This window comes from Leptonotus elevatus, chromosome 2 (genome assembly GCF_054856555.1).
Source record: "Leptonotus elevatus isolate MCC_2025b chromosome 2, RoL_Lele_1.0, whole genome shotgun sequence".
In the NCBI taxonomy this organism is placed as follows: Eukaryota; Metazoa; Chordata; class Actinopteri; order Syngnathiformes; family Syngnathidae; genus Leptonotus; species Leptonotus elevatus.
In genome coordinates, this window is record NC_141240.1 from 38,831,748 (window position 1) to 38,846,235 (window position 14,488).

A 14,488-nucleotide genomic window follows, 5' to 3' on the forward strand; every position below is an offset into this window, starting at 1 on the left:
GTTTTTTCCAGGGTACGCTGGGTTCTCAGTCCACATTTTGCTGAATCTCACGTCACATAAGATGACTTATTTTGGTTTTTATAGTATATACGATAAACAATAAACGATGTTGATATGTTTTTTTTTTTTAATCCTAAATTCGGCAAGTGTTTCAATAATTTTTAAGCGAGGACCGCCTGAAAACAAAAATACGGGTAAATGTTTTGTCTTCACGGGCGCAAGATGATGACGTCAAGAGGGCAGCCAATGCGCCATAACAGCGAAATCCACTAGATGACAGTGTCAACAAAGAAACGACACACAATCGCCAAAATAATAAATGTCCCAGTAAGGAAAGATAGGCCATTCCAGAATTGGAGGCCAGTCTAGGCACTTCACTGTACACTAACTAATATAATATCCGTAAAAAACTGAACATTTATTTTATGTTTTTGTAATATATTTATCTTAAAACAATATTTAGTTTTAAACAAGCTATAAACAATTATAACCAGGTAGCCTACCCGTTAAACAGTACAGCAATATAGTAAATCAGTTACAATTGAAATAAATTTGATTTCTACTTAGCTTTATATTATACTAATTTCATTTTATAATTAATGAATTTTATAATTACAGTTATAAGGTTGCTAATAAATGCTAATGTAAAGATTACCTACTTGCTATGCTAATAACGAACGTGGCTATATATATAAAAACATTCTAATATACATTACTATATATATATATATATATATATAAAAAAGCCTTTTCTGGTGATATGAGTTGCGTTAGTTTGAATAACATATTCCCATAATGCTGAAAACAGGTCTGCCCACAGCAATTACCTTGATGATGTCATTTCTACTGAGTCATGCAGCTCACTTTAGAATCTGTGGCTAAAAAGGTTTTAGTAACAGGTTTGGTTGCATGTATATCAAGAGAGACAATATCAGTGCATAATTATCACAATTTTAAATATGTTTGTGATTTAATAAAAAAAAGAAAGAAAAAGAGAACAATTACAAGTATTTTTTAAATCTTTTTTCAGTGCAGTATTTATCAATCTATAAGCCATATGTTGATCAGTTTATTGCATCTTATGCTGACTGATAATGTCAATGCAGAGTGGCAGTGCTCACATTTCTACGCTCTGTAATTAAATTTTCTGGTTTCATGGTTAAATGTGGCTAATTCATTCTACTTCCCAGAAAAGCCTCAGAACCAGCAGACAGACCATCATGACACACACAAGACTGCTAAAGAAATTATTGAAGGATTAGCATCTCTTTAAGCGCATGTGGTAAAATGTCCTAAAAAAAGATGAGTAGGCCTATAAATGACTCTTCCTCTCAAAAATAACATGACTGACTCAAGCGCTGGAAATGATTTGATTTGTACAAATTTGATGTGAGAGAGAGGATACATTTCACAACATGTTGAATGTGTAATGGGCTTCAGGGGAAGCCATATTTTCCGGTCTGTATTGCAGGTAGTTATTTCACTTAAAACCCTCAAATTTATGATTCAACGGAAACTACACGTTTAAGTGCCATAGCACACCGGAAGATTGTAATTGATTGTGGTTGTTGTAACCACAGAAACTCACAAACTTCTAAAGCTAAGCTAATCAGTGTATACATTTACTTTTTGATAAAGTAGGATAAAATAATGATTTAGTTAATTAAGCGTAAAGCTTTTTCGTTCTTCTATGTGGTTTGATTTTCCAAATTTGAGTCTTTGCCCATTGACTGTAGTCTGCCACTAAAAAGTTTGACATGCACAGTAGCTCCTCTTGAATGTAAACAATAGGCCCAAGGTGGGGCACTTAGCTCCAGCTCCCCAAGCTAGCCAACACATCCAACTAGCAGTGTGAATGGAAATAGCTAGCGCTTTTGTTTGGGTGAATGACATGTTGACAGAACTATAATATTAGCAAAGATTTATTGAGCGGAGCATGTGCCACCCTGCGATGACACTGACTCTGAAGCTGGAACAAAATCCACCCGCATTTATCCATTTCAGGGGGCGGCCATTTTGACACACATGCTGGAAATGACATCACAAGTGCCTAAGGGCTCAGCTTGTGAATGTCACATGACTAAACAGGTGAACTGTCAAGTCACATGACTAAACCCAGAAAAGAGGTGAGCTGTTATGAGCGTGACCTGAGCCCTTAGGCACTGTGATGTCATTTTCAGTCGCCAGCAATTGGCAAAATGGCCGCCCCCTGAGATGAATAAAACAGGTGACGTTTTCTGAATAATTCGTACTCCACAAACACAATACAAATCAGTTCATTGGACTTCCTCTTTGATGACAGTACTATGCAAAAAAATAATAATAATAAAATTGGGTTGCGACTTAGCGAGAACCACTGTTTTAGACTAACTGGCTTGAATATGAAAGGCACCCAACCCCCAAAAAATAACTCTTCATAACATTTCACTTTTGTTTATTTTTAACTCATTCACTCCCAGCCATTTTCACTGAAGCAACCCTCTTTGCTACCAGCTGTTTCATTGGATTTCGACTGATTTTGCAACGCCCACAGAATATTGTGTTCTATTGCTATAAAAACATGGAACCTACCATAAAAAAGAAGATTAGAATCGCTTCTTTCATTGGGAAAAATAATTATATTTCTATCTGTTTCCGTTTTGGAGCAATTGGCATTAGAATATATAGATAAGTTTCATCAAAACTGTGTAAATGAGCTTTGTTGCAACATGGCCCTGGTTGATCTCTTATACTCTGATGCCACCTGCTGGCCGTTTTTTGTAATTACTACCATTGCTTCACCCGTTCTCTGCAGTTCAGAGGCGGCATCAAACCCTTCTGTATGCTTTCGCATAAAAAAACAAACAAACATACAAAACGTATAAATACTTTTTCGGGAACGTTTTTAATACATTTTTGGGAGCAAATGAGTTCATTATTTTGGATTAGTTATGACTTTTTTTTTTTTTTACTATAAGATTGTCTTTGCGAGGGGGAAAAGCAACAGTGAGGCCTTCAGCTTTGTCTGCACGCTGCATCTGACTCACGCGGAAGCGCGCTGGGTGAGACGAAAGCTTCCCCTCGCAAACCACTAACAGCCAGTTGTGTGTGTCTTGCAAGTGGCTTGTTCCGCAGCCCGTGTGTGATGTGTCTGCTGCGGTGGCAGGGTGGTAGTTTACTCTCGCCTGTTGACTTTTCTGGCCGGCTTGCTGCTCCTCATCCAGCCCACTGGCCAAAATATGATTTATTTTAAGATCATTATTCAAGATTTTCAGTTTTTTTTCCCCCTGTTGATATTTTGGTTCAAATGCACCAGCACTGGTTGATCCCCTTGGATGTAAAAAGGGTTAAAACTGACATCAGCGACTTGGCAGCATGAACGTGACACTCACTAAATTGCACATGTGCCTCTCTGGGCAAAATAAGCCAGTCTAATCCGTGTTTTGACATCACTGCTCTCGCCGCACACACATGTATGCACGCGTGTGTATTTTATGTGTGTGTGTGCCTAAATCAAAGCCCTTAGAATAACAATAGAGATGCAGATGTCCACAACCAATCTGGGTTTGATGACAAATCTGGATTAAATCCTTCACTTTTAGTGTATGTGATAATGATGATCTTTTATGGCCTTTTATTGCTTACGTGCGGTCAAAACAATGAATAGAGCAATTTTGTCAGCTGCAGGAGTGCGATACACATGAATGTATACGAGCACACATAGTGTTATTTTGGAGTCATTTGACACGTAAGCATTCTGAACAAAAATATGAACGCAACACTTTTGTTTTGCTTCCTTTTTTCATGATCTGAACGCAAACATTAAAGTGGAAGTCAACCTTAAACATTTCTTGACAATAATATGTGACCTCACTAGTCTAAACATGACATTCTGATTAATATTACATTTGTGGAATATGAGTTATGAAGCAAAATCAAGCCTGTTTTTATCCATCTTAGGGGGCGGCCATTTTGCCACTTGCTGTCGACTGAAGATGACATCATTGTTGCTCAGGCAACGACCAATCACAACTCACCAGTTTTCTGAAACTGAGCTGTAATTGGTTGTCACCTGAGACCTGAGCAACTGTGATGTCATTTTCATTTGACAGCAAGAGACAAAATGGCTGTTTTCTGATATTGATAAAAACGGCTGGATTTTGCTGCTTAACTCATATTCCACTAACGCAATATTAACCAGAATACAATATTTTTCTGCATTCGAGGATGGTCGGAAGTCAGATTTACCCAAGTTGTTTTTTCCCTGTTCTGACCTGAAAGCTGAAAGTAAACAATTAAAATGGCGGATATTGATCAATTGTTTTTTATTTTGGTCCTCAAAACAAATTTTGACCTCCAGCAAACTTGCCTTCTCGCAATTTTGCTTCATTTATTTTATTAAAAAAAAAATCTTATTTCATAAGAATTTCATACAGTTCAGTAGTTCACGGTATAATTTCATGCAGGGAGACAGAGGCATACTGTCACGTACGTTGTGTTACATGGAGTTATGTCAAATATTTATGAATGAAGAAAACGACCTAGTTTTATATTCAAGTCAATTTTGTTTTACTATTCACGGTCTGTGCTTCCATAGGGGTCGCCATTGTAGAGTGACGCCACTTGTAGTCCGTCGGTGAAGTCAAGGTACTTTTTTCACCACAACTTCGCAAGTAGGATTTCCGAGTGCAAGGGGGCGTTCCCGTACACCTTTCCTAGTTTGGACTTTGGAAAAGTCTGACTTCCGACCATCCTTGAATGCAGCATGAGACTACTGGAGGGAGCTGCATAGAACATTTTATTGTCAAGATTTTTTTGTTGTGAAATGGAAAAGTCTTAAATCAAGATTTTTTTTATTTTATATTTTGGGTCATAATATACAATATGTATAAAGTAAATGTATATGTAATGCTACAAATATTGCCACCCGCAGAGTTAATTAGTAAGTGCTAACAACCTGTTTTTAAAAACGGCTAAACATCACCTTTAAATTTAGTTTGCGGCCGAGTGCAGCCTCACAAAGCTGCAACTGTCGTACTTCCTAGTCATGAGATCACATTTTATGATGTTTTCTTACAGCTCTTGAGTCACCTTACCACGCTTTGCGCAATTTTTGGACCAAATCCAAACAGTCCGCCATGCAAGGTTTCTGTCTCCTCTCACCAGCACGGTGCGAGGGTCTCGCGGCTTTCAAGCGTGCACTCAAGCGCCACAAGACGCGCTCACCTTACGTAACTGATGCTCTGTTGCCGAACGCAAATGACAATTCTCTGTTGCCATGGTTACGGCCATCCCAAAAGACCTCCCTAGTATTCAAAAAGAAGAACGACCTCGATTCATAAATGTGAGTCAAGCAGCAGAAAGCTGCGACTGGGCTAAAAATAATAAAGGCAGGAATATGATATATGAACGATTTCCTCTTCAAGATAGGAAACAATAAACCTGACCTGGATACGTATTATAACGACTTTATGATTGTAAGGCAAGATATCGCAACATGCTGAAGGATTATTGTCAACAGCACCTTGACCGTTGACCTCGTGTCCTGCGTCGTCGAGAAGAGAAGCGCTAGAGCGGAAATGGTCTGCATCTGCATCTGCATCTGCATCTGCACTGTTGATTCCTGCCATCCGAGGATGTGTTCTACACAGGAACTCTTTAGCATATTACAATAATCAAAGCAGCAAAACAAGGTGCTGGCAATAGAAGAGCTCACGTGGGTGGCTGTGTGAGAGGCAAAATCCAATATGAAGTAGTGGAAATGAACATTCATTGCATTCGAGCAGGGAATGGGGAAGGCCCCTCATGTTGCATTCAGCAAGAATGTGATCATGCTTATTTCATTTCGCAGCTGCCGGATGTGTGCTAATTGCGCAGTAGTTTGGGCTAGTGGTTCTCAAACTGGGGTCTGCGAGCTAAAGGTTGGAAGGCCGCGGAAATGTTTTTTTTTTTTAAATCGATCATTATGTGGTATAACTTCAAAAAGTGCATAGCAGCATGTTGGCAAAGGCCAATAAAACAAACAAGTGAAGAACCAGTGGTATGTGGGCTTCCTCTATTGGTATGCAAAAGAAGCCCTGCCTGAATACGTTTCAGCTGAATCCTTACTGGCATGGTTACAGATTTTTCCTATATTTTAGTGTTGAACATAATATTCAGTAGCTTACAATAATATTGAATATACCTCGATGTTGGTACTTGGAGTGTTTCTTATAGGTGGCACTTTGTGTAGAAAGCTTCAGAGACCAACTCCGCCCTACCTTGCTTTTGAGCCAATACTCATTTGTTCCCCAAAACGTATAAATATATTCTATTTAAAATGTTTTAAGTGTCCCAAAGACATATTTATATGTTTAAAAAAAAATGTTTTTTTTTTATGCTAGAGCATACAGAAGGCTTTGATAAGAACGGTTGAAGAAATAGTAATTACAAAAGCGGCCAGAAGGTGGCAGCAGAGCAAAAGAGCTCAACCAGGGCCATGTTGAAAAAAAAAGCTAGTTTACTCACATTTCTAAATAGATTTGGATTGCTTCAGTGAAAATGGCTGGGAGTGAATGAGTTAATGGCAATTATCTAATCTCCAATAGGAATGTGACACATAAATCTGACAGCCATTTTTTTTAAGAATAAAAGGCATATTATTACCAGACTATTCTTTTTTCAAGATCAAATGTGTTTTAGAGACTATATATATATAAATATATATAAAGGAAATAAAGGAGTATTTTCCAAAAGTCATTTAAAAAAACAATTAACAACTTCAACAAAGAAGTGTCCATTTCAACCTTTGTGGGTTGCAATGACGAAGGTGACTGGGAAGCTACACAGGCATAAATAAATGCAAAATAAAAGACAATTGTTAGCAAAGAACATTGGTATTTTTAAAATGATTGAAAGAAAAATACAATATGATTTTAGTTTAAACAAATAGCCATTTTAGCACTCGTATAAGTAAGAGCCAGTAGAGATTTCATTTGGAAAGCTACAACTGATTTGAAAAAAAAAACTGCACTGCTATAATTAACAATGTAATAAAAATGGGTATTGACTATAATTGATAGTAAAATTTCATTTTTTACTATTATAATTTACTTTTACATGCGTATGTTCTTTTAATAATTTTTAGTAAGCTACATTTTATTTATGCACTTTTGTTTTTAGACGTCTTTAGTTCTTTGGTGCTTTTAAATGTTAAGCAGAGTTATCGTTTATAAATATATATAATGCTGCCATGCGTAAGTAAATGCGTAAACGAGTTTTTGTACTTTCACCATTTTTTTTTAAATTTAAGACAATGTGTGAGTACTTTTGCTACTTCTGAGCATTTACACTTTTTACTTGAATATCACCGTTGGTTCCTGCGTGCATGTTCATAGGCACATACGCACACGCACGCAGGATGTTTACGTTGATTGACGCTCACGCACGCACGCTTACGCACGCACTGGCCGGCCTGACCCCGCCCCTAGCTGCGCGCAGGGGCGCTCCTCCATGTGACGCTGGGCCTGAACACAAAAATCCAGTATGGCGGAATCTGTCAGGAGATGAATTTTTCGTGCCCCCTCCTCCTCCTCCTCCTCCGCCTCCTCCTCTCGCCAAGTCGAGAAAAAAGCCCGGGAGTGTAGCATGGGAGAGGACTAAACGCCGCGCGGGGCGAACGTCGGGACGAGTGGTCGCCTCCGGGCCCGTTGAGTGGCGCTTCCGGTGAGTTTTTGGGGGGCTGTACGTGAGCGTGTCGCCACTTTGATCCTCCGGCAGGGATGCGATGCGCGGACGGGGTTTCATCTCGGCGACGTCTAGCTTAAACTTTTCGCCCCACGTTGCGTCCGCCTTCTTGTTTATTTCTCGACACTTCTCGGGAGGAAGGTTGCTCTTGAACGCGTTCCCCCCGCGGTTCGTTGCGCTGTTGAGGGCGGGAAGTGTCCAGGCAACAAGGAGGGTGGGGGTGGGACAGGACAGGGCAGGCGACGATTATTATGCCGATTGTTGCTCGGCTATTTTTAGTGCACCTCGGGCTTTAGTTTGACTGCGACACTTTTGTGTTATAGTGCAGCCTGTTATTTTGTTGTGTCGACGAGAAGATAAAGCCCAAGGCCTTTGCGACTGTGTGAATGGTTTCGGGATGGGCGGTGGTAATTCTCTGCATGCGTCAATCTTTTTTTTTTTTTTTTTGTGAATGGGGGCGTTGAAACTGTTACGGCTCATCATGTCTGTTATTACAACTCTCCTCCATCACAGCCTTCTACACTCTCACTGTCCACACAGTTAGTATTCTTACACGATCTTAAATGTATTGACTGAAAGTACGATTTTAAAAATTATGATTCTTTCTAGTGGGGCAGTACAGTTGTAGAGTGGGTGGCACGTTTGCCTCACAGCAATGAGGTTCAGGGTTCAAATCTTAGCTCAGCCGTCCTTTTGTCACAATTCCAAAAAGGTTCACCTCAGACTCACAATTGTCCACAAATGTGATGGTGAGTGTGAGTGGTGGTTTGACTATTGACAATTTTGAACATTAGGATTAAAAAATATATATATTTCCGCAATGCACCGCTTCCTCTACGCGGTGAAAACAAACGGCATATTGTATGCCTTTGCCTGTGACTGGCATACAAACCAGGCAGATTGTTATAGTAGTTAAACGAAGGAAATTTCAGCACATTTTGAAATAAAAAATAATTCTCACAGATTAAATGATGATTCATAGTCCAATGCTTTTCCATGGACATATAAAGTAATTTCACAGAGTAAGACCGCCATTTTGACTTTCACCCACAGACAACAGGTGGCATAGGCTCCAGCTTGCCCGCGGCCCTAATGAACATAAACGCCATAAACATTTTTTATGGGAGGATCATTTGCCGTGGTATGGAAAAGACTGCATCCTACGACAATAAAACTGCAGCCTTTTATATTTTGCGTGGCTAGCCCTCGCTGTTAGTCGATATTCTGCCAGCCTGTAGGAGGCAGTGAAGAGCGTCTATGACATATGAACAATGCGTCACCACAGTAGAAGTACAACATAAGGTGTTTTGTTATTCAATAAAAGATCAACAGTTTGGGGTGAACAGTTTACATACTTCTAGCAAAATAGATGAAAACAAAGAATCAGGAAGTAGAAATCACTTGTTTCCTGCTTTTGCTCTTCTGCTATGCTTTCAATGCGGACTGTCCGCATAGATTACAAATTGTCGTAGGTGCGGTGCAGAAAATGTTGGCAACGCCGGCCAAATCATGACCACCAATTCTTTTTCTAAGCGTCTTTGTAAAGACTGATTGTTTTCTTGCACTTGATCTCGTTAGATTGAATTTCTAAATTATGACCATGATCCCTGAAGGCAAATGCATTTTACAATGATGTTCTTTTTTTCATTGCACGTCACACGCAGAACCAGACCACACACATGCAGGCGTGTCAGGAGAGATGTCAGACAGCATGTTGGGGGGGTTTCAAGAACAGTTAAGTTTGCGCTTAGTCCAGGAGAGACATTTGTCGCAACTAATCTGAAAGTGAACACTATTTTTGGTGCCAATTAGCTTTTGTTTTGTACATTTAGGATAGCAATGAGCTCACCGATGTAGTCGATGTGATTAAGCATGATAACTGTTTCTGAACTCATTCTCAGCCTCTCAGGATTTTTCTTCAGGGCTCCCCAGATCTGTCACCTTGCATCAAGCTAGGTCTTTCTGGGGACAATGGCCAAGCGCGCACACGCTCTTGCACATGAACACACCAGCACCCCCACTCGAGACAGATGCCCTGGGAGAATGGTGTTGCACGAAGCCCCCCCCCCCCCCTCCTTTTTCTTCCATCACAAAGCAACATGCGCGGCGCAATGACCGACTTTTTTTTGGGGTAGCAATTTGTCCCACTGTCTGGCCTCCTTGTCGTGAACCCTGCCCCTCCCCACTGTCATAACACATACACACACATATCCATCGTGCTTTAGAGGACACCGGAGGCCTCTGCCGACACACACACACAAGGGCGTGAACACACTCGCATCCCCCATCTACCTTGCCCTCAGGCACTTTGGCCCCCACTGCTCCCCCCCCCATTTTTTTTTTTTTAATATGCGTTGAAGTCGACTTGTCATTTCAACCTCTTGTCTTGATTACATCTGACACCCTCTGCTCGGGGCGCCAGGAATTCAGGCTATGCTTTAAAATTAAAGAAGAGAAAAATACATTTGCAGTTAAATTCTCATATAGAAATACAGACCAAACTGGTCATCTATTTCAAGTTAATTTTCCGACATGTCATTTTTAGAACCAGAAACTTGTTTGTCAAATACTGTATATTAAAACACACAAGGAATTTGTCCCCGGCACAGGAGTACTATAAAATAACATCAAAGGGTACAGCAGTTAACTCCAGAACGTTAGTTCAGCCTTCGTCAATTCGCATATATATATATATTTTTTATGCACTTTTGGGAGGGAGTGGGAGAATCTATCATCCATTATTCGCAGAAAATCTCATCTATTCAGTGTTTCCCACAGATTTGAAATCTACTCTGGTGGGTGAACTCCGGCAGTTGTTTTACTTGCGTCTCATCTAGCCTCAAGATCCACAAGTGAGTGACAGCGAAGTAACGTTACATGCGGTATATCTGGTCGCGACACGTTTTTTCTTTTTCTTTAAAAAAAAAAAAAATGTTTTTATAAAAATTTCTTGAAAACGTCTTGGGTGGCTGTAAGTTTACTTGGGTGGCCCGCTCAAGTATTAACATGGTGTGGGAAACACTGCTATTTGTTGTTCTTGATTCAGTTTTTCCAAAGTAAAATATTTGTCCACGGGTGATGTCACTTCAGTTTGAGCTGGTTAAAAAAAAAAAGCGTCACGTCACACAACTTCCTGGATGTCCTTGCTTTCCTGGCTGCTTGCGAACGCTAGGTGCTAAGCTAACTTAGCTCTGTACACAGATCATTGCTTCCTGCAAGCCCCCCCTTCTCTCCTTTACTGATTATTTTCTAACAAGTAGCACGTTATATATTTCATTTCATCATTCTATATTTTAAGGAGGATGGAGTCATTGTAAAACTGAGCAAGATGAAAGAACATGAGAAGATGGAGAAGCTAATGCTAATCGCTAATGTGAAACGCAGAGAAAAGGCCAGAATTAGTGCTTGGTGTGAAGTAGACTTTTCACAGAAGTCTGGCTAGAACTGCGGTAGGCCAGAGAGCAACTAGTTATAAACAGAAAATTAGTATACAATTAATATGTATTTAGAAATAAAATAAAACAAAAAACATAGTCCCTTAGCAAAGCTAAATTCAATTTTCTTTTTTAAAGAGTAACTCTGAGACCTATTATGGTGTACTGTATATATCCCAAAACTCAGTAATCTGTGATACAAAATAAACATTGCGGCAAATATCATTGCTGCTATTATGAATATTTAATATACTTTTGACCTCAACCTCCCGGTCATCAGACGTAACCTATTCATTTCCAGTTTTCGAGCATGTGGTGACGATGTACAGTCGTAATCAAAAGTTTACATACACTTGTAAAGAACATGAGCTTCCAGTTATTTGTACAACTCTGATTTTTCTCTGATAGTGTAATTGGAACGGGTACCTTCTTGTCACAAAAAAGATTCACGATTTTTTTTTCTTTGATGACTTTATCCGGGGTTAACAGAAAAAGTGAGCAAATCTGTTGGGTCAGAAATCTACATAGAGCAACACAAATGAGCAATTTTGGTGACTTAGAAAGTTTGTCAATGAAATGAGCTTCATACCATTGCCTTTTAGCCTCTTGTGTAGGGCTCATTGGATACCAATGGCCACAAACGGGATTTCAGGCCAGTCCGCTAAGCCCTCGATTACTGTTTGAAGCAGTTTAGTTTCAAATAAAAATCTGGGCAAAAATATTGACATATAATCTTATGTACATTAGTATCAAATATAAAACACTTTAGTTAAAAAAAAAAGTATCTTTACATACACAATTAGCCATAATTACATATTTTTACGTGTATGATGGCAAGCAGCAGGTCTTGCTTCATTGAACCGTATTAAAAACTGTTGAAAAAGGACCGCTTCCCTCACACATGATTACATGATTAAAGCAATAGCTTGATGTAATCATTTTCTGTCATGTTTAAAGGTTAGTGTTCATAGTGTTTTATAATGCACCGAAACTTACTTTGAAGAAAATAATGAACTGAATTAAAATCGTAATATCTGTTACAAAAATCGCTAAAATCGTTCAGCCCTAGTACATAATAATTGCAGGGTAACAAATATAGAATGATTGGATCGATTCCTATTTAATCATCTCTTGCGTCACTTCATTTGAAGAGTTTTAATTTCTAATCAGAATTTTGCTTTTATTATGAATTAAAATTAGGTGGGTCATTTGAAGAAGGATAAAGCAGCTTTTGGAAAGTTTGCTGATTTTGGTGTGCATTGCTTAGAGGCAAGGAGCTTGAAAAGTTGATGTTTGGGGAAGCAAAAAAGAGCACAATATCAAGGCAAGCATTTACTGCACCATCTTGGATATGTGTATTGTATCTATGTTTGTGTATTTCTGTATTTGAAATTTTAAATAGTTTTCTTTCCCCCTGATAGGTTGGGGCCAGTATTTGCCACTCTTTGTTGGAGTTGCCAAATACAAAAGGCAAATGGAGAGTTTCTAGTCTCGAGACCTTCTGGAGTCACAACCCTGATCTCACACACACACACACACACTCCGAGTTGTCTTCTGTTTAGGCCTGACCTTCAGTGATGACGTCGCACAATCATCAAGGTAAGACGGCGTCATTGCATCACGACGGATGACGTAATAAAGCCCAATGGAAATTGTGTTGTCTTCGGGTAATGTCCGCAAGTGTGAAAAGTGACTGGCGACCAGTCCAATGCGCACCCCGCCCCTCGCTCAACGTCAGCGGCGATAAGCTCCAGCTCGCCTGCGACACTAATGAGGATAAGTGGAAGAGAAAATGGATGAAAATTGTATCAAGGTTGCAACTGGGACTGCATGCTGTGCAAGCTGCAATCCGTCACCGCCGCTGAGAAAGAGCTCAGACGCTTCAAGTGAAATTGTAACCCCAGTTGTAATAAGCAGTTGAGCGCTGCAATAATCTTTCCACCGCAGCCACATCTGCCTTATTGATGGATGGAAACGTTTCACTTATTAACGTAGACAAAGTGCAGACGGATTAAAGGCAGTAGAACAGTTTAATCTGCTTTCATGAGGACTAATTGGCTCCGTTTAATATGAATCATCTTGAGAGGGAAAGAATGTAACACTGCTTCAATTTACACGCAAATTTCATTTTGTCCTTAAAATCCTCCGGTCTCTGTTTTCTGTCTATATCTGTTAAGTGTCACCAATTCATTGAATACAGTGGAACCTCAAAGGTAGAACACCATTCTTCTGCATAGGGCTGCTAGTTTATGAAGAAGTTATTAATATTAATATATGACTGGATAGCCGATAGCCCAAACACGCCCGTCCGTGTATGCCGTTGAAGTCACAGAGCGGCCATCTTGCTCCTCCCATCTCGCGAGCAGACTACTGTATAAACTATACGGTATACGCACAGATTAGACATATACAGCTTGTAGGTAGTTAGTATAGGGGCAGGGGGTTTGTGGAGGGGTGGTCACTATTTTAAGTAATTTTATAAGTAATATAATATAATTTTATAAGTAAAAAAATAAAATAATTATGTGCTGCTTTGAACATCCCCATTTTCTTTTATCACTCAGTTCCTTAGACTCCAATATTAGATTTGGCAGAGGCATCTTTTGTGGAATTACACCAAAAAAATAAACGTTTCCTCCTGTAAACATCATTAAGCATATAATTTATATATGTATACAAGGCAAGTTGTAAAATGTCTGAAGTCGTCTTGTTTATGTTTAACAAATTTAGAACATCATAAATTATGCTGTCTCAAATGTTGTTCAATTTCGATACTGTAAATGTATAGAATCGTATGCCGAGAAACGTGTCTTGGGAGGAGCAATATGGCGGCCTCGCGGCTTCTAAAGTCTTGGCCTATCGGCTATCCAGTCATATATTCAGGTCAGCGTTGTCGCTTCACATTCGAGCTGGGCGATATGGCCAAAAAATAAAATCTCGATTTTTACAGACATTCAGAATGATTATGATTTTAATCAATTAAACCCAACAAACATTTATTTAAAGGTTTCATTTATTCAAAAAAATAATTCCTGTGCAAAATGTTGAGACAAAAATAATTTGTACTGATTCTAAATTAGTTTTAACATTAATTTAACATTCATAGTTTGTTGTTAAATGCCACAATTAAGTAGTTGGTAGCTATTGTAAACATGTTTTGTAAACCACCCATCCAGCATTCTGCCACAAAATTACAACTTAGAAAAAGAGTTGAATGCAACAGAACATAAGAACAACAGCTTTTAATAATCCAAAAGACAAAATTCGATTTCACGATTTAGCAAATTTTCAACAATTAGATTTTTAAAATGATGATGTATCAAATTCAATCAATTTATTGCCCAGCCCTA

General features: G+C 39.1%; 1 protein-coding gene across 2 annotated transcripts in view; it reads left to right on the top strand.

Annotated features, from left to right (window-relative positions):
* Positions 1-7,445: 7,445 nt before the first annotated feature.
* Positions 7,446-14,488, top strand: part of LOC147179957 (histone deacetylase 4-like) — a 62,288-nt gene continuing 55,245 nt past the window's right edge. For both annotated transcript variants that reach the window (XM_086068986.1, XM_086068987.1), the window contains exons 1-2: positions 7,446-7,683; positions 12,560-12,737. In XM_086068986.1, coding sequence (XP_085925112.1) covers positions 12,716-12,737 — 22 coding nt within the window. In that variant the 5' untranslated portion in view covers positions 7,446-7,683; positions 12,560-12,715. The remainder of the gene's footprint in view (positions 7,684-12,559; positions 12,738-14,488) is intronic.